This window comes from Chiloscyllium plagiosum, chromosome 3 (assembly GCF_004010195.1).
Source record: "Chiloscyllium plagiosum isolate BGI_BamShark_2017 chromosome 3, ASM401019v2, whole genome shotgun sequence".
Lineage (NCBI taxonomy): Eukaryota > Metazoa > Chordata > Chondrichthyes > Orectolobiformes > Hemiscylliidae > Chiloscyllium > Chiloscyllium plagiosum.
In genome coordinates this window covers 59,076,009-59,097,110 of record NC_057712.1, presented here as the reverse complement: position 1 = coordinate 59,097,110, position 21,102 = coordinate 59,076,009, and the positions used below count along the sequence as shown (strand labels likewise).

The 21,102-nt window shown below is 37.8% G+C and overlaps 1 protein-coding gene across 8 annotated transcripts in view; it reads left to right on the top strand.

Moving 5' to 3' along the window:
• supt3h (SPT3 homolog, SAGA and STAGA complex component) overlaps positions 1 to 21,102 on the top strand; it is a 469,791-nt gene that overhangs the window by 235,696 nt on the left and 212,993 nt on the right. For all 8 annotated transcript variants that reach the window (XM_043682678.1, XM_043682668.1, XM_043682695.1 and 5 more), the window contains one exon: positions 20,298 to 20,382. In XM_043682678.1, coding sequence (XP_043538613.1) covers positions 20,298 to 20,382 — 85 coding nt within the window. The remainder of the gene's footprint in view (positions 1 to 20,297; positions 20,383 to 21,102) is intronic.

The window sequence follows — 21,102 nt, the reverse complement described above, 5'->3', positions numbered from 1 at the left end:
TACGTTTTCTCACACTCACAACCCAGACAGACAGACACACACACACACACACACAAAGACCCACATACACATATATATTTTGTGGGGTGAATTTGTATTTGCAGGGTTACATTGTACTTTGCTCAAAAACTATGTGAATTTATGTAAAACTCCATTATCTCACTTTTTAGATTAGAATCAATCTAAACATCATAGCATAGACAGAGAACCCAGGGGGCCAACACTTTCAACATATTGTCGAGCTATCACCATTGTTAACAGCTAACCCGAGAATGCAACTTTTTTAAAAAAAGGTTTTGTGATTTACACATGAAAGAAGTGAAACTATCACTGTATTCTAACAGATGAAAGGCTTAACAGACAATCAATTTTTCAATGTATAATTTCATTTACATCACACTGTAAATTTTTGCTATAAATTCTGTGTTAGGATTGAGCCCTCCACTATCACCTGATGAAGGAGCGTTGCTCTGAAAGCTAGTGTGCTTCCAATTAAATCTGTTGGACTATAACCTGGTGTTGTGTGATTTTTAACTATATAGACAAAGTCTTTTCCCTGGGGACAGGGAGTCCAGAACTAGAGGGCATAGGTTTTAGGGTGAGAGGGGAAAGATATAAAAGAGACCTAAGGGGCAACTTTTTCACACAGAGGGTGGTACATGTATGGAATGAGCTGCCAGAGGATGTGGTGGAGGCTGGTACAATTGCAACGTTTAAGAGGCATTTGGATGGGTATATGAATGGGAAGGATTTGGAGGGATATGGGCCGGGTGCTGGCGGGTGGGACTAAATTGTGTTGGGATATCTGGTCGGCATGGACAGGTTGGACCAAAGGGTCTGTTTCCATGCTGTACATCTCTGTGACTCTATGACTCTCTATGTAAAGGTTTGTCCTTTTCTAATAAAATAATTTCAAAAACTTTGGAGGTATGCTGTGGATTAAGGAGCAAAAAGATTCAGCATCTTGAATTTTTTTAGGGGAATTCGATAGGATGAAACTAGTCACTATATGCTTAAGTACTACATAAAAGAGGTTTTATTTTACTCCAAATATCTTTGCAAAATTACATCAAAACAAAGTTATTCACTGTTCTGTCGTAAAGTTTAGCCAAAACTAGTAAGGGAGGACCACACAACACAAACCACAGTAACACTGCACAGCTTAAAGTGATTATAATTAACATAGATTTTTTACAAAGTTGAAGTAAACAGTAAATAATATGTCCCTCTTGTAACTTCCATATCTGTTTCTTTCCTTTGGTCTATAGAACAAACTAGCAGAATAAAACATTTAATGTACCACATTTACACTGTCATGTATATGTTAATTATCATGTCAATCAATTGTTACACTGAATGCCACCAGTTTGTAGGACAGCAAACCAGTTGCACATTCTTACTCGTATCTTATTGTTCTTTAAAAATAATCAATAAACAATCATTAGTTAGTACATGACAAATGATGCACTGAACAACTGGAATAATAATTAAGTGAAGTAGTTCACTCAAAAATCAAACAAATGTGGCACAAAGCATGCGCAAGAAATGGGATCAATCATTTGTCTAATTGGAAGTACTTGAGCTATGACATTAACATTGTGTGGTTTATTTTTCTACGAACTATCAATCCTTGTATATTCTATCAAGCCACATTAGCTTTATTTCCTGAACCAATTTTGACAGAAATATACAATGTAAAGGTCAAAGAGTTTCTTCAAGTAGCCTTTCGGTACAAAATACAAAATATCAACATCAGGACTGGAGATGAAAAAATGTTCTTTTATTATTAATGGGTACGGAACAAGCCTTAGTCTTAGTTTATGAGTGCTCATTCAATTACTTGTTACATGGCTGTTTAGAGTCAGAAAAGAAACAAAATCAGTAAGAATTGGGTGTAATAATTTGGGTATAAAGTTAACTCCCTAAAATGGGTGAGGGTTTGGATGTGCTGGGAAGTTGAGATGTTGTTCAAAAGAAATGTTGCACAATGCACCTCAAACCTGCTTGCTTCTAATTTTGATAAGTTATGACGAGGGATGGATGATCAGTTGGTGCTTGGGCAGTGAGGGGTGGGGAGCAGAGTTGCTGAAATCTTTTAAACAGCTCTATGCCTTCATTCAATACATTTTTTATGTTTATCTATGTAGGCTAGGCTTCCCAGGCTTTAGGAAACTGGGCATGTAAAAGGATACAAGGAGAACTCCTGCTGGCTGGGAGAAACATGATCAACTCTGACTCTCCAGGCTCAGCAATCTAAGATAGTAGTTTAATGGGGCTGGTCTTCAGATAAAAGTGCATTGTCTCTGGACAGGCTCTTAGTACAAAATCATTCCTTAATTGGATCCACTTCACAGCAACAAATGCAGAAATTGCTGGAAAAGCTCAACAGGTGCAGGTTCATTATTCCTTGAAAGTGGAGTCACCGGTAGATAGGGTAGTGAAGATGGTGTTTGGTCTGCTTTCCTTTATTGGTCAGATCATTGAGTATAGACATTGGGAAGTCATGTTGTGGCTGTGTGCAGTTCTGGTCTCTTTATCATCGGAAGGATGTTGTGAAACTTCAAAGGGTTCAGAAAAGATTTACAAGGATGTTGCCAGGAGGATTTGAGCTGTAGGGAGAGGTTGAATAAGCTGGGGCAGTTTTCCCTGGAACATCGGAGGCTGAGAGGTGGACTTTACAGAGGTTTATAAAATCATGAGGGGCATGGATAGGATAAATAGACAAGGTCTTTTCCCTGGGTTGGGGAGTCCAGAACGAGAGGGCATAGGTTTAGGGTGAGAGGGGAAATATGTGAAAGGGACCCAAGGGGCAACCTTTTCACACCAGGTGATACCTGTATGGAAAGAGCTGACAGAGGAAATGGAGGAGGATAGTACAATTACAGCATTTAAAAGAAACTTGGACGGGTATGTGAATAGGAAGGGTTTACAGGGATATGGGCCAAATGCAGGCAAATACTTTTCATCATTTAGATAAATGATCTGGATGTGAGCATAAGAGGAATAGTTAGTGAGTTTGCAGATGACACCAAAATTGGAGGTGTAGTGGACAGCGAAGAGGGTTACCTCAGATTAAAACGGGATCTGGACCAGATGGGCATGGGCTGAGAAGTGGCTGTTGGAGTTTAATTCAGATAAATGCGAGGTGCTGCATTTTGGGAAAGCAAATCTTAGTAGGACTTATATACTTAATGGTAAGGTCCTAGGGAGTGTTGCTGAACAAAGAGACCTTGGAGTGCAGGTTCATAGCTCCTTGAAAGTGGAGTTGCAGGTAGATGGGATAGTGAAGAAGGTGTTTGGTATGCTTCCCTTTATTGGTCAGAATATTGAATACAGGAGTTGGGAGGTCATGTTGTGGCTTTACAGGGCATTGGTTAGGCAACTGTTGGAATATTGCGTGCAATTCTGGTCTCCTTCCTATTGGAAGGATGTTGTGAAACTTGAAAGGGTTCAGAAATGATTTACAAGGATGTTGCCAGGATTGGAGGATTTGAGCTGTAGGGAGAGGCTGAATAGACTGGAGCGGTTTTCCCTGGAGCTTCAGAGGCTGAGGGGTGACCTTATAGAGGTTTATAAAATCATGAGGGGAATGGATAGAGTACATAGACAAGGTCTTTTCCCTGGGTTGGGGAAGTCCATAACTAGAGGGCATAAGTTTTGGGTGAGAGAGGAAAGATATAAAAGAGACCTAAGGGGCAACTTTTTCACGCAGTGGATGGTGCGTGTGTGGAATGAGCTGCCTGAGGAAGTGGTGGAGGCTCGTACAGTTGCAACGTTTAAAAGGCATCTGGATGGGTGTATGAATAGGAAGGGTTTGAAGGAATATGGGCCGGGTGCTGGCAATTGGGACTAGATTGGGGTGGGATATCTGGTCAGCATGGACGACTTTGACCAAAGGATCTGTTTCCATGCTGTACATATCTATGACTCTCAGCCATTTGCCTCTTTGAACCTGTTTTGCATTCAATAAGACCATGGCTGACCTGGTTGTGGTCTCAATTCACACTTTCCTGTCTGCCCATAAGATCTAACTAACTCAACCTTGAATAAGTTCATTGACCCAGCCTCCACTGTTTTCCAAGGAAGTAGATTTGACAGAATAACGACCTTCTGAGAAAGAAACATTCTCCTTATCCCCATATGAAATGTGTTGTGGATCAAACTAAATCCCCCTCGGGTGGCATGGTGACTTAGTGGTTAGCACTGCTGCTTCACAGCATCAGGGTCCCAGGTTTGATTCCAGCCTCGGGCACATTCTCTTTGTGTCTGCGTGGGTTTCCACCGGACGCTCCGGTTTCCTCCCACAGTCCAAAGATGTGCAGGTCAAGTGAATTGGCCATGCTAAATTGCCCATAGTGATAGGTGCATTTGTCAGAGGGAAATGGGTCTGGGTGGGTTGCTTTTCGGAGGGTCGGTGTGGACTGGTTGGGCAGAAGGCCCATTTCCACACTGTAGGGAATCTAATGTCCCTAATCTAATCTAATCAAAATATATTAAGACGATAGCCTTGACCTGAACTTTTCCTTATTTTAAAGGCAAGTGCCAAGCATTGCATTCTGGATGTAATTTGATTTGTTAAACTATCAGTCTTGAAGCATAACACACTTTCTCCTTAAACTATACTTGAAATACAACAAGGGAAAGAAGAAATTGGAATAACGACTATTGAACAGTAACTGTTTTAATTTAGTAACATCCCATAAACTGTTGGCAAAGGCAAATTTGGTAAAGTAGAACTGGAACCCATCCATTCAGGCTGCTTCTACTGTTCCAGCTTTAAAAAAACCCTAGGTCCCGGAAGTTGTTCACTTTATTGACTATGGAGCAGACTGCCTGTCACCTCTACACCAAGCTTCCTTCATAAAGAAAACCAGGGCAAAATATGCTTCTTAAAGCCATACTATTGTCACAAAAGCAAGACCTTTTATTCTAAAACTCCATCTCCTAGTTTTATTTCCCAATGCAAGAAAAGAATACTCTCATAATCCAGTTTGTCAAGTCTCCTCAGAATATTATGTAGTTCAATAAGATCACCCAATGACTTTTACAATGTATATTTCTCCTAAATCCAAAGAAATGCCCATTTACCCCCAGTGTCTGCTTCCAGTTAGTTAACCGATCCTTTATCCATGTTAAATATTATCTCTTGCATCGTGAGTGCTTATTTTGTGTTATATCTAAACTTTATCAAATGTCTTTTGGAATTCTAAATTCCCCTTTGATGTACATCTCCATGTTCCCCTTTAACTACCTAGCTTGTTACTTCCTCAAAAAAAATTGTGAATAAATCAGTTAAATGCATAAATTAGTTAAAACAGCCTACCCACCGCCACAATCTCTACTCCCTCCAGCCCCAGTCCATTAAGCCCTTTCCCAATCACCAGCACTCGTGACTTCTAACTCCTCCCTAATCTATGATCTTTGACCACTTATTGTCCCAGTGACCCCTCCCTAATTGTGGTGTATTCACACAACTCAATCTCTGTCCAGACCGTTGCTAAGCCTGTCTAATTCTCAGGTGCAACCTCAATGGAATATTTCCAACTGAAAAACAGCTACAACCTCTCATCAAGCTAGGTTCTTGGTAGGAAATCAAATTTTGAAAACACAATTTTCCTGAAATTAAAACTGCCCTGGAAACAACTGGTTTTCTGGATTCTCCCACTTCTCAAAATCTCAACAAATTAAATATTCGATTAGGATAATATTTAACTTTAACGTGTAATGTTGTAGCATTGCTTTCAGTGGGTGGCCTAGGGATAGTATTTATATTGTGCAATGCTTACTCAATCATATCAAGTTATATTGCTGCATATATCAGATGCTACGCTTCATGTGAAGGGAGTTTTGCTCATATGTGTTGGAATGCTTAGGTAGAGCTTGGCATTGAGATTATAAAGTCCTAGTAAGGTTCCAATGTGATCATCTTTACTGCAGATTACTGACTGCACGTGGCTTCACATCTCTTTGTTTTAGCCTTTGGTAAAATCAGATTGTTGGTCTCTGTCAGTCCTTTCAATGTTGGTGAACGCTGGGCACCATTTCTCATTAATGGAAAACTAACAACAGAAACAGTTCCAATTTAATTGGCACAAGTACTACATCTTCTCATTGTTGAAATTCAATAATGAGGTTAGTTAGGGTGATGAACTTGATACAACATGTGGTAGTGAAAATTTAGATTGTGAGGAGATAGCGAATTATCTATTGCATAAAATTGATATAGTTCAATAAGATCACCCAATCACTTTTACAATGTATATTTCTCCCAGAAACAGGTCTCTGATGATGAACTGTCTCCCAACCAGAGCTGTGGTGATGAACTGGTTGTGTCCCTACCTGTGGAACAGGAGTCCTATCTATCATGGCAATGCATTATAACATGTATGAATATGTTGATTAAAAATACAGTATCAATATCCATACAACTAGAACATGAGATATCACAATGCATTTGTTGCCCTTGAATAGAAATTTATATCGAATTCATTTGTTGCTCTTTTTGCTGTTGTTAGCTTCAATTAGCAGCTGAACATATTGGAAGTATAGGAGTTGGGAGGTCATGTTGCGGCTGTATAGGACATTGGTTCAGCCACTTTTGGAATATTGCGTGCAATTCTGGTCTCCTTCCTATTAGAAGGATGTTGTGAAACTTGAAAGAGTTCAGAAAAGATTTACAAGGATGTTGCTAGGGTTGGAGGATTTGAGTTATAGGGAGAGGCTGCATAAGTTAGGGCTATTTTCCCTGGAGCATCGAAGGCTGAGGGGTGACCTTTTAGAGGTTTATAAAATCATGAGGGGCATGGGTAGGATAAATAGACAAAGTCTTTTCTCTGGGGTGGGGGAGTTCAGAACTAGAGGGCATCGGTTTAGGGTGAGAGGGGAAATATATAAAAGGGACCTAAGGAGCAAATTTTTTATGCAGAGGGTAGTACATGTATGGAATGAGCTGCCAGAGGAAGTGGTGGAGACTGGTACAATTTCAACACTTAAAAGGCATTTGGATGGGTATATGAATAAGGAGAGTTTGGAGGGATATGAGCCAAATGCTGGCAAATGGGACTAGATTAGATTGGGATATCTGGTCGGCATGGACAAGTTGGACTCTAAGTGTTTTCATACACTTTCATAGAGATATATGGAGTAAGACTCCACAATATTTATCCCATTTGTATCTTGTAGGATTCATGCCTGTTCCAGTTGTCTGTAATGGCATTTTTTAAATATAGTTTTATTAAGAAAGGGCAAGTTCCCCTGAATATTCAAAATATATCTGTACATGCATCTCTGAAAATTGGATCTATATGCCTTCTGTCTGTGTGGAAAGAGAAGTGTCAGTGAGAAAAATCATCTTTTTAATCTTGAAGTTTTAAATTTTGCTTTCCTGTGAAAGACTTATCTGAAACTCGAACTGTAATTAAGTTTGTACTTTTAAAAGTTATTTTTAAAAAAAAAAATGAAATGCCCAGCTGTGACCTAAATTTGCTTCAGAATATTTATCCTGGTAAATAGTTACAGGAACATTTCTTATTATATTTGGATTTGAACATAAAAATCAACAGTTAGTGGTTCTGATTAATGTAAAGTCATCAATCAACTGATATCAAAGGGCAGTTTCTACTGATTTAAAAATGCCCCTACTGCTAAGGGTGCATTTCTATTCTTTCCAACAATCATTTTCTCGCTCAACTAACAAATGTGACACATCATGTATTTGTTAGAGCTGTTAAGCTCATATTTACTACTCAAGTAGTTTTAGCAGAATCTGTCACTTTAAGAAATCATAAATATTTTCCAGTTGGATTCTGCAACTTTGATAAATTTAACCCATTACAAGTAGCTTAAAATAGACCTCCACAAAAATGTTGTTTACAGCTTGACTATGTCCATTGTCCTGTGTTTAATTTAAGAACCAATATTAAAAATACTTTACATTTTTGAGGTTTCTGTATTTCAAGTTTGAGATCTTTTTCTGCACTGAAACATTTGAAAGAAAATGGATACGTTCAAGAACATTGGATTAAAGGAAGAAAATAAAACTTTTAAGGCACATGATAACATCTGGAAAAATGCTTTAACCTCATAATGCAATCAGAATGGGGAGCAAGCCTTATTTTGTGCAGGAAAATAATATTTGATAAATCTATTAGAAGATATTGACTGGTAGCTTCCAGTGAGCCATGATTTCTTTTTCCTTTATTCATTCACGGGATGAGAGTGTTGCTGGATAGGCAGCATTTATTGCCCATTCCTAATTGCCCAGAGGGCAGTTAAGAGTGAACCACATTGCTGTGGGTCTGGAGTCATATGTAGGCCAGACCAGTAAGGATGGCAGTTTCTGTACCTGAAGGACATTAATGAACTAGATGGGTTTACTGACAATTGATTCATTTTCATCATTAGATTCTTAATTCTAGATATTTATTTAATTTAAATTCTACCACTTGTCGTGATAGGATTTGAACCCGGGTCCCCAGAACATTATCTGGGTTTTTGGATTAATAGTCTTGTGATAATACCACTAGGCCCTTACCTCCCCACTGTTAATTTCACTGTTGACACCTGCAGTTTATTGAGAAATTTGATTTATCAGTCAACTCTTGTTTTCTGTGTGTGGAATCATAAGAAGTGGGTGAGATACTGAATGAATATTTTGTGTCACTATTTGCTGTGGCAAAGGACATGGAAGCTAGGAATCTTGGGGAAATAAATTGTGATAACTTGAAAAGCGTTCATATCACAGAAAAGAAGGTGCTGGAATACTTAAAACCCATACAGATAGATAAATCCCTGGGATCTGATTCTATATTTCTAGGAACTTTGTGGCAAGCTAGGGGAGAGATTCCTGGGCCCCTTGCTGAGATATTTTAATTATCGACAACCATGGGTGAGATGCTGGAAGACTGGAGGTTGGCTTATGCGGTACCATTATTTACCAAAGGCTGTAATGAATACTGAGGGCACCATAGTCCAGTGAGCCTTATGCCAATGGTATGTAAGTGTTGGAGAAGATTCTGAGGGATGAGATTTACATTCAAGGAAAGGCAAGGACTAATTAGGGATAGTCAACTTGATCTTGTGCATGGGAAATCATGTCTCACTAACTTGATTGAGTATTTTTGAAGAAGTGACAAAGAGGATTGATGAAATTAGAGCAGTAGATATCTATATGGACTTCAAAACATTTGACAAGGTTCTGCATGATAGACTGGTTCATGAGGTTAGATCACATAGGATCCAGGGAGCACTAGCCAATTGGATTCAAAATTGTCTTGAAGATAGGAGACAGATAGTGGTGGCCCAGGGTTGCTTTTTGGACTGGAGGCCTGTGATCAATGGTGTGCCATAAGGATTGGTGCTGGGTCACAGTTTTGTCATTTATATAAATGATTTGGATGGGAATATAGGAGGCATAGTTAGTAAGTTTGCAGATTACATCAAAATAGGTCGTGTGTTGGACAGTGAAGAAGATTATCTTCGCATCCAACAGAACCTTGATCAATGTGCCAATGAGCTGAGGAGTGGCAGATGGAATTTCATTTAAATAAACGTGAGGTGTTGCATTTTGATAAAGTATACCAGGACAGGCCTTATACAATTAATGGTGGAACCCTGGAGTGTTTGGTCGAACAAAGACGGCATTTGGCATGCTTGCCTTCATTGGTCAGAATATTGAGTACAGGACTTGAGACATGTTGCAGCTGTGAAGGACATTGATAAGGACACTTTTAGAGTACTGCATACCCTTCTAAAGTAAGGATGTTGTTAAACTTGAGAGGCTGCAAAAAAGATTGACAAGGATGTTGCCGGGACTTGACGATTTGAGTTATAGGGAGAGACTGAATAGAGTGTGACCTTATTCCCTAGAGTGTTGGGGGCTGAGGGTGACTTTTTAGAGGTTTTCTCAAATCAGGTGGGCTATGGGTAGGGTAAATAGCCAAGGCCTTTTCCTAGGATAGGAATTCCAAAACTAGAGGTTTACGTAAGAGGGGAAAGCTTTCAAAATGACCTAAGGGGTTACTTTTTCACACAGAGAGTATTAAGTATGTGGATTGAACTGCCAGAGGAAATGGTGGAAGCTGGTACAATTACATCATTTTAAAGTCAACTTGATGGATATATGAATAAGAAGGGTTTCGAGGGCTATGACAAATGCTGGCAAATGGGTTTAAGTCTGATTAGGATGTCTGTCTGGTTGGTTTGGATGAATTGTCTATTTCCGCCCTATATGACTCTGTGACTCTTTAATTGGAGCTGCATCCAGCAGCTTTTCCTCATGGCGAGTGCAGCAAGTCAGCTGCCACAGACTACACCGGGCTCCACACTTGATCATGATTCTCTGAATTGTAGTCTGAGGTTACACTCTAGATTAGGGAATGGCCATTTTGAAATGAAATGAAGAGAAACTGTTTAGCTCTAAAGATTCTTGATTCCATAGGATTGTGGATACTCATTTGATTTAGACTTGAAATGTGGATATTGTGATTTAAGGGTTATGAAAAGAGGGTGATTAAGTGAAGTTGATATAGAAGTCCAGTCATGATCTTGCATAGTGGAACACTCTTAAATTGCCATATGACCCATTGCTTCTGTTTCTTTGGATGATATTTTGGGAGGCAGGGGTCAGCGGGGGGAGGACAGAGTGGTTAGCATTGTGGAGCACTTGGTGGGATGGTCTTTGGAGGGATGGTCTTTGGAGAGCCAGTGCTTACTCAGTGGGCTGAATAGCCTCTATTTGTGTAGTAGGGATACTATGATATGTCCAGAAGTAATGCAGTAATTCTAAACCCTCCATTTATTTCTTAAGTTCAGTTGTGAAGAGTGGCATAAACCTCAATGTTTTGTATACTATTTAATTTGGAGCACATTTGCTCTAATTAAACTGAACAAAGTTAATTCGCCTGAACAATATCATAATTCTGGAAAGATTTGGTGATGATATACTGTCTGTAAAACCTAAGTTGTACAAACTTTCTTCGGGAAAGAGGCAAGTCTATGTGCAATAACGTTAGTCACCATTGCAACCACATGAAAATAGTATGATAAAAATGTTGAGCGCTGACACATTTAGTAATTAGTACATAATCGTTGAAATGGACAAAATGCACACAACTTTGTGTATGCATACAGCTGGCATTAAAATAGTACAGATGGAATTTTACAGCTTTTCACGTACAAGAACTGACACCTGCACAGAATTGTGAAAATACAGTTTTCAGGTTTGCAACGATTCAATGAAGTACTTTTTCCCTCAACACCTTCCACTTCCATACCAAAAAAGTCCTGCTTAATGTGTGAAGGAGTCTTGCTTTTACTATCCTCTTTAAAACCCATTGATTCAATGAAAACTTCAAGAGGCTGGTGAGCCTAAAGTTCTTTTAACAATTCAGTATATTGTAGGAATCACTTTAGTACAACTATGTTTTCTTAATTCAAATGTCATTGCCACAGCTGATTGTTATTATAGGCAAGTTATTTATATTGGATATAGAGTAGAAGTGGTGTATGTTTCGCACTTTAGTGCTCAGTTGCCACTTTTGGACCAAAGTTGACATTTGGGCCCATGTTATTGTATTTTCTGCATTATGCATATTACAAATAATTATGAATTTTGGTGTGGTAGAATCTTGAAATAACTGGAATAATATTTTAGTAAATGTTATGTGATGCAGTGAGAACATAACAGAAGAGTGAATTCTAAATTATATTGAGGGTCCAAGCTTTTAAGCTAGTTTGTGCTACATAGGAAGAAGATAAAATAAACAATTAGACAGAAGTGTGAGTAGAATTAGAAATAGTGGATGTCTTCAATGTATTTTTAATACATTCTTCATCATAAAGACTGGATAGAGTTTTGGATTAATTTGTTAGGTTTAGAAATGTTTAAGTTGAACAGATCAACAAGTCCAATATTATGAAAAACTTGCAATTAAATGCCAGCACAAGAAACTAGAGAGGAAATAGGTGAACCTCGACTTGATTTTCTGAGAGCCCCTTAAACATACCTACTATATTTGAATGTTATTAGATCGTAAGTGTAATCTCAATATTTGAAAGAAAAATGATGCATGTGGACCAATTAGATTAAATGGATAGTGGATAAAATAATGAAGAGAATTTTACAAGACAGTAACAATTTTCCTTAGACATCGTAAGAAATAATGTGAGGATTTTGAAGTCATATATTGTCTCTCAGATCTGGTAGTAATCTTTTGAGGAGGTAATTAACTTAGGAAAATAATGCATTTAGTTTTTCAGAGAGCTTCTAGTTAAGCTCTGAGGAGTTTTATAAAGAATAAAGCTCAGAACCAATAGAAAAATAACAAATTGAACAGAAATAGAAAGATGATGAAAAATGTAAATTTATTGTGTGTTTTTCCATGCTCCCTCTCAACAATTATCCATCTGTATTTTGGAGTTAAATTACTACAGTGCAAAGCCAAAGAGGCCTGAAACAGTTTGATTATTTTGTGAAAAGGTCATGTAGAACAAATCTTCTTGCTTACAAAGAATGTTTGCATCTTGAAACCCCAACACAATAACTCTTATAGCGGGTTGATTGACCTAATACAGTTTACATATATAAAAATTCAATCTTGCTGAAAAGAAGGTAGAGTTATGTGGCTGTTTTGAGATGTGATCTAGAAATGGTTTAAATCTCCCAAAAGTATTTTTTCAGTGAAACCATAGTTTTACAAATAGTCTTCCTAACCAATTTCTTTTCTTTCTCCATGTTATTTTTCCTTCAATTTTACTTCTAAGTTTAAAAGCATTCCTATTTTTTTGTTGAGGGAAAATATGCTGAAACAGCAATCCATGAAGTAAACTCAAAAACTTTAGGCTCTGACTTGAATGGCTTTTTTAATTTCACTAAATGCATTTTCTTTCCAAATTTTTTGCACCCGCCACTTAAAAAGACTGATCAATGTTGTACAAGCTGAATCTGAATTTTAGGCCTTCTTCCAAACTAGCACTATCACTTATTGAAAGACTCTTGCCTCTATTAAACAGACAACATGGCATCATGTTTGATAAGTAAAGCTTTGCAGTCAGAAATGTTCCGGAACAATATCTCTTGTTCCGGAACAGTAAATCTCTTGTCTGACTTTAACCCACCCAGATAGAGACTAAAGCCAATTTCCTTTCCAACTAGTAGCAAAGGCGGTTCAAGTGGCCCAATTTATAAAGTGACAAAGCACAGTCCATACAACTGGTGAAGCATTCAAAGAATAAGTTCACATTTATTTGATATGTTTTCTTTTCTGTTATTTCTCCTATCCATCATGCTACCTGCTATTTCCCGATGGACATTGACCTTTGTTAATGCTTCTCTGTAATAACTGATCTTATGAAGATATATTGCAGTGGGTTAATTAATTCACCATTTTTTTTGTGCAGGTTTCTATATCCCTTCTTCAGGGATATCCTGTTGACATATCCTTTATACAGCCCAGTTGAGATTAGAAGTTATTTAAAAACAAAGTCAAACTAAAACTTGTGTCCAAAAGTTTCAAATCACAATTTGCTGTCTTGTTATTGCTACTAATTTACTTATAGCAGTGCTGTAATTTCCAGTAAATGTAAGCTAAGCATGCATAAGCTATCAATTTTTTTGAATTAGTGAAAGCAGTTAATTTTAAATACACTAAAAAGTTTACAAATCATATATTCTGCTATTTATTTTCATATATTTTAGAGTACCCTCGACTGAATGACACTTTGAATTGCATATACAACTTGCACTTTCTTCATTGCTCTACCAGTACTATTTACAAAATGTGGATTCCACCACAGTCACACTTTAAACTGCAATCACTTTCTACCTTGGAATGATATCACTTTGAATATCAAAATTAGGTTTCTTCCCTTAACACAAATAAGTGTCCTATTAGTGTTAATGCGAGAATGTTTTTTTTAACAATTTATGATATTGAAATAATATATTTGGAATGTTTTTCTATATGAGAAATGCAATAATGTGTTTAATAGGATGATGTGGTGAATACCAGTCAAAAGTAGAATAGACAAATTAGAAGATGACAGAGGCATGGTCAAAGAGTGAAGTTTAGAGGTGACTGTTGAAGTGTTAGAGAGTTAAGAAGTGAAAGCAATTCAGCAATTCCAAGGCAAGGATGACTGAAAACTCTGCCATGAGTGATGGAGGTTGCAATGAGATCTAAAATTGTGCAATTGACTGGTGATGTGCAGTTATATAAACCACAGAAGATTGGCTGAATGCCATGTAGTTTTAGACTTTATTAAGCATGCTTATCTTTTCAGTCTACAACCTATCTGTCAAAAGAAGTTAAAGGGCGAAAAGATATGTCTCATGCATCCAGTAAGGACTTGAGGATTCCTTTACTTTTTCCAACTCACTTTCAAAGTTTGAAGATTAAATTGTCAAAACAAGTGTAGCATCAGTTTAAATCTCTGATAGCTAATATCTGTGTTCGGTTATGTGTTAACAGAACTACCTGTGATCATAGATTCTTTGGATTGTTAGAAGCACAAATGAAAAGATGTTAACAATTCAGTTAACAATCTGTCCAGACAATTTTTGAGGATGAAGCGAAGTTATTTCAAATGTGTAATAATTTGGAAACCAAATAAGGCAATTCTTGAGTTTTTTTTCATGGAAATTTATTTTTATTTAAAGTCAGCAAGCTTACTAATTGTGCATTCAGTAATATGCCTCTATCCTGCTGACAAGTCAATATCCCTATCAGTATACTTGGCATAACTCCTTGTTCTTATAAAACTTCCAGCTTATTGTGAACAATGGCTTGGGAGCTGCTACTGTTTTTTTAATGATGTGTCACACTTCCCAGTCTTTTTTTCCCTTTTGTAGCACAATATCACATCAATAAATTATGTGAAGAGTATTTTCAGAACATTGTGTTTTTAAAGTGGATCAATACTGTTATACATTTGATTTTGCAGCTTTGTAATACATTCAATTGTAAAATGTAGCTTCCAATTAACCATGTATTGCAAAAATGGGCTGAATTTCTAATATTAATGTTGCCATATCTGCACTTGTAAACAAAGTTCATAGATAACTGAGGAGTAGAAATGTTCAAATTTGCATGCTGTTTACCTTGTGAAGTCATGCAGGTTTGAAAAATGCTCCAATTTTCTCTCTCACCATATTGTATTGCGTTAGAAACATTTGGTTTTACTAAGACTGAGCCTGTTTCACTATGTGTGCTAATAAATACAGACTGGTAAGTCTTTATCCTTGTTCAAGCACAACAGTAGGGCCATGTGCTATAGTTTCTTCAAATGTAAAGAAAGAAATGTATGTCTCAAATATGGTGAAGGATCTGGGTGTCCTGCTACATGAATCACAAAAAGTTGGTGTGGAGTTTCAGCAGATGATTGGAAGACAGATGGAATGTTAGAGATTATTGTAAGAGAAATTAAGTATGAGGGCAGGGGAATGCTGCTAAAGCATGGCAAGGCCCTGGTTAGACTGCATTTGGAATACTATGTGCAGCTTTGGTTTCCTCACTCAAAAAAGGATAGAATTGCTTGAGAAGCTGTTGAGAGAACTTAACTAATTCATGTGATGCAAGTGTTGTGCACAGTGGCTTGTGAGACATAACAGAAGAGGTTTATGAGGGAAGTTTGATCAGGTTGGGCCTCTACCCATTAGATTTTAGAAAAGCTAGAAGCTGGATGCTAAGAGGATGTTCCCTCCTTATGGAAGCATGTAGAGTAAGGGGACAGTTATTTAAAAATAAGAGATCTCCCATTTAGCACTGAGATGAGGAGAATCTTCTTTGAGAGTCATTACTCTGTGGAATTCCCTTCCTCAGAGAGCAGTGGAGGCTAGGTCATTGAATACATTCCAGGCTGAGTTATAGACTTTTGATTGAAGCAATATGGCAGGCTGCAACCTGATCTTACTAAATGGAGGAGTAAGTTCGGTGGCCTGAATGGCCTACTTCAGTTAATTCATGTGATATTGAGTTGTTGTACATGATTGAATGGTCAAATCATATTTACCTTCCAAAATTCCTTTCGGGAAGTGTGGCATTCTGCTTTTGGAAGGGTGGCTGGGTAGATTCTGAGACTACAAATTAAATGGTCCTATAATGATATGATCTGACCAGATTCTTGCTCAGCTTTTCTGAAGATGCTGAAGGTGGAACTATCTGTGGATTCAAATGTAGACTGGTTGCTGATCCTGGATTCCTTTGGTCAGTTCACTGAATTTGTATGCAAGTCAGCTAACTAATTTGACTCATTTTGAGGAAGCATAGATATTCTGGCTGCTGCAGTTAATCATGATATTGAATTCAAGGAGGTTGATTGGAAACCACCAGCATTCTGCTTATTTGGAAACTGTGTGGCTGCAACAAGGTATGCTGGCTTCAGGTACTAAATGAAAGATAATTAAAGACACACTATTATTGCTGTGTGATGGTTTTACATTGCAAAAGCGTTCAATTTGTGTGTCATAACAGCATCAGGACAGATGCCCGCTCAATTAATGCATAACTTTAGAAATATTAAAAGATGAAAGGGATATTGATGTGAGACCTAGAACAAGTGACTAGTGTATGAATGCACTGCCTGGGCAAAAGAAGATGCAAGTGTTTAAGTGCTAACACATCATCATAGAGGATTAGTTAACTAACATGAAGAAGCGAGAAGTGAGTCATTTTTGGGTTCACAAGCTTTAGAGTGCCACAAGGGTCAATACATTTCTGCTGTATATCAATTATTTGGCTGAAGGTGGGAGAGTAAATTAGGAGGACGACATTATAAATCTACAAAGGGATGTTTGAGTGGTTAAGTGGATCGGCAAAGAAATTGGCAGGTGGAACATAATGTAGGAAAATATGATCTTGTCCATGTTATTAGGAAGAATAGAAAATTAGAATTCTTGTTCAATGAAGTGTGCAAGGTGATGTGTTGGAGCAGCGGCAGATAAACGTAAAGGTGAGGTGTGTCAACCTGATGAGGCTACAACCCAGGTCTACTTATATACCAGGTAGCAGAAGCCGCATGCATTGGACAGAACTGAGAAATCTCATCACAAGCTGATCAGATCAGGTTTGCAGCCTGCCATGTCCAATTTTGAATAGTAATGGACAATCAAAGAATTATCAAGAGGAGGAAAGTCCACAAATGTCCCTATGCTCATTGATGGAGGAGCATAGTATTTTAGAAGAAAAAAAATCAAAGCTAGAACATTTGCATTTATCTTCAGCCAGAAGTGATGATTAGATGATTAACCATGGTCTCATCCTGAAGTCCCCATGAACTCTTCAACCAATTTGATTCACTCCACGTGTTATAGAGAAGTAACTCAAGGCACTGGATATTGCAAAGGCAATGGGTCCCAACAGTATTTGAAGAATAATAGTGAGGATCTGTGCTGTAAAACTAGCTGTGCTGTTTGCCCATCTGTTCCTGTGTAGCTGCAATGCTGGCATCTACACAAGTGTGGGGAAAATTGACTCGATAAGTCCTGCCTCCCAAAAGCAGGACAATCCAAGCTACCTAATTGACACCCTGTCAGTTTCCTCTTGATCATAAGCAACATAATTTATGGGACCATTGATTATGCTAACACATGTCCCTTTGACAGGAATAACTTGCTCACTGATCCTTAGTTTGGGTTCTGCCAGGGCCATCCACTCCTGACCTTATTATTGCCTTATTTACCAGCTTTGTAATATTGTAGCTTCAAGTGCATGTCAAAGGCTAGGAATCCTGTAAAAAGTAATTTTTCTGCCATCTTCCCAAAGCCTGTCCACCATCTACAAGGCAAATGTCAGGAGTGTGATTGATTACTGTCCATTTGCCCAAATGGATGCAGCTCCTACAACACTCAAGAAGGTCAACACCAAGGCAAAAAGACACACTTGATTGGGATCCTATCCACCATGTTCAGCATTTGTTTCTTTTACCGCTGATTCAGCAGTAACTGCAGAAACTCTTGAAGGCTATTTCATCAGGACCTTCCAAACGCCAACCTCTGTTGCATTGGACAAGGGCAGCAAATACACAGAAACACCATTACTTCCAATTTTTCCACCAAACCACACATCACCCTGATTTGAATTATACTGGCATTCCTTTAATAGTCAGTTTGTTAAAATTTTGGAACTCCCTTCGTGACAGATTGTGGATGTTCCTACATTCCAAGGACTGTAGTAGTACATAGAAACTAGGAGCAGAGATAGGCCATTTTCCCCTTCAAGCTTGCTCCACCATTCAAAATCACGGCTGATCCTTTATCTCAATGCCATTTTTCTTAATTTTTTAATGCCCCTTGATGCCTTTGTTTTCTAAGTATCAAGAAAGCAGGTCGCCACCATCTTCACCAGTGGATCCATAGGGCGTGGCTTGACAGGCTGGGTATTGTGAGGATCTCTTCCCCCACTTTTCTCCATGTTAACTCTGCTTTCTCTCTACAGATGATGCCAGACCTGCTCAGTTTCTCTAGAAATTTCAGTTTTTGTTTCAGTCTTCCATTTAAGATGCGCTTGAGGAAACTTGTGATCTGAGAATTTGTGTTATGTCTCATGGTCAGTATGTTGTATGGTGTGAAGAGACATGCTCCTGTTTTGAAATATAGTAGCTAAATATTATCTCAAACACTTAAGTGACTGAGGATTTTAATGTTTTTACATAATAGTTGCAATAAATATCCATGGATTCTTCAGTATGATTAAATTCATGCCCAGTTTCTTCTGCTGTGGGAAATAATAGTGTATAAACATTACTGCATCAGATCAGGAATCTGCTAGAGGCAAACTCAACCCCACTGCAAGTATCATTCTTCTGTGAAAATCTCTTCCTCAGAGAACAGTGCCTTCTTGATTGACAAGTGAACCAAAGGTTATAAAGGGTGGACAAGAAAGTAGAGTTGAGGCCATAATCGGATCACCCATGATTTTATCAAATGGTGGAGCAGGTCCGAGGAGCTGAATGGTCTAGTGTTGCTTTGAATTTTGTATGTTTGAGTGATCCATTATTTCATTTTGAGAGAGATTGTTATAAAGTTGAAGGGAAGTAGTTGTAGAATGGAACTAAACTGCTGTATCTGTTCTGTGATCCTGTTCATCTGATGGTTTTGAAATTGTAGAAACAAAAGATCACCTCAGGGTGCCAGTTGCAAAAGAATCAAAGTGAATGAAAATAACAGAACAAGCTACATCTTAGAAATGAAATAATCAGTATTGAGGTGTTTTTCACAATAATGCAAAAGTAAACAGGTGGCATAAGAACTTCAGGCTGAATTGTACAATCCTTCAGTTTAAGTCTGATGTTTCCAGTGGTCTAAAATAATAATTGATGTAAAGGAAGTTACTGTGGCTTATTAACATGTTGGGTTCCTTCCTCTTTCTCAGCATCTGTGGTGATACAGAGCTTGCTGTATGTGTGTGAAACAGTTTAGCAGACAGCTGAAAGGAAAGTTGAGAAAAGTTGCATTGAGATCGAAACCTGCCTCGATCTAAATGAGGATAAAGACAATGTGATAGAATTGCGCCATCAGCTGTTCTACCTTAGAGACGAGTTGGATGGGATGGAGCTATACTTTGATTTTCATATTCATCAAAATAATTTAAAACATTATCTCTTCAGTTAACTGACTCTGCAAAATACACGTTTTCAAGGTACTGGTTCCACTGCAGGTGTCCAAACTGCTTGAAGGTTTATGCAAGCTATGCTGAATTAATTTGGATATCACCCAGGGTTGTTGACTGGATGAATCTTTATATCCTGTGGGCCCATTAATCAAATTAGAGCTTATTTCATGATCGCTGAACTCATTTTAATAAGATGATGCGATGATTACTTGGGTAATAAATTATCATCTCTAACCAGCAACTCTTAAATTCATATCAAAATCGTAATTGTCAGTTTGCTCGTATTTTTTTGAGCAGAAAGGCAATGTTCCATTCCATTTTGAGAGAAAGAATTACTAACTGCCTACATCCATCAGCAATGGAGAAGATAATGATTTTGATTTGTTCATGTTTGTATGTAAAAGTCGAATAGACCTTATGGTGGATCTATATAAATTGAACAGCACTTAACTCAAATTTTACTTAAATATTTCCTAGACAGACAAATTTATTTATTCACCAATCTCCAACGCTTCTGTGGTATCCATTAATTAATATGCAAAGAAGACCATGTTTGGTCTTTGCAATATGCTGTGTAATGTTTTTGACTTTCATGATTTTTAATGCAGGTATTTATGGATATCCTTTCTTGTGAACAATATATTCAGTTATACATGGAATTTTAACCCCCTCTGTTTTTTTGTTTTGCAGGTATGGTTTTGGTGATGCTCGCCGACCTCTCACGGAAACTGCTATTTTAGTTGAAGATATAGTGCACTCTCAATTGATTAACATGGTAAGATTTATTAAAACACAAAATTGAGACTTGAATTCTTGGATAAGATTTATTTGAAAAATGAAGTGTGCCTTTGGGGCACGCTCAATGTTATGATGAAGAGCATGTTACCCTTAATTTAACTGAACAGTTTGGTAAAATGATTCGGAGATGCCGGTGTTGGACTGGGGTGTACAAAGTTAAAAATCACACAACACCAGGTTATAGTTCAACAGGTTTAATTGGAAGCACACTAGCTTTCGGAGCGACGCTCCTTCATCAGATGATTGTGGAGGGCTCGATCGTAACACAGAATTTATAGCAAAAATTTGCAGTGTGATGTAACTGAAATTATACATTGAAAAATTGATTGTCTGCTAAGCCTTTCATCTGTTAGAATACAGTGATAGTTTCACTTCTTTCATGTGTAAATCACAAAACCCTTTTTTTTTAAGTTGCATTCTCGGGTTAGCTGTTAACAATGGTGATAGCAAGACAATATGTTGAAGGTGTTAGCCCCCTGTGTTCTCTGTCTATGACCTGATGTTTAGATTGATTCTAATCTAAAAAGTGAGATAACAGAGTTTTACATAAATTCATGCAGTTTTTGAGCCCAGAGTTCTACATGAATGTATGCAGTTTTTGAGCAAAGTGCAATGTAACTCTGAAAGTACCAAAAAACTTCACCCCACAAAATATGTGTGTGCATGTGGGTCTTTGTCTGTCTGTGTGTCTGTCTGT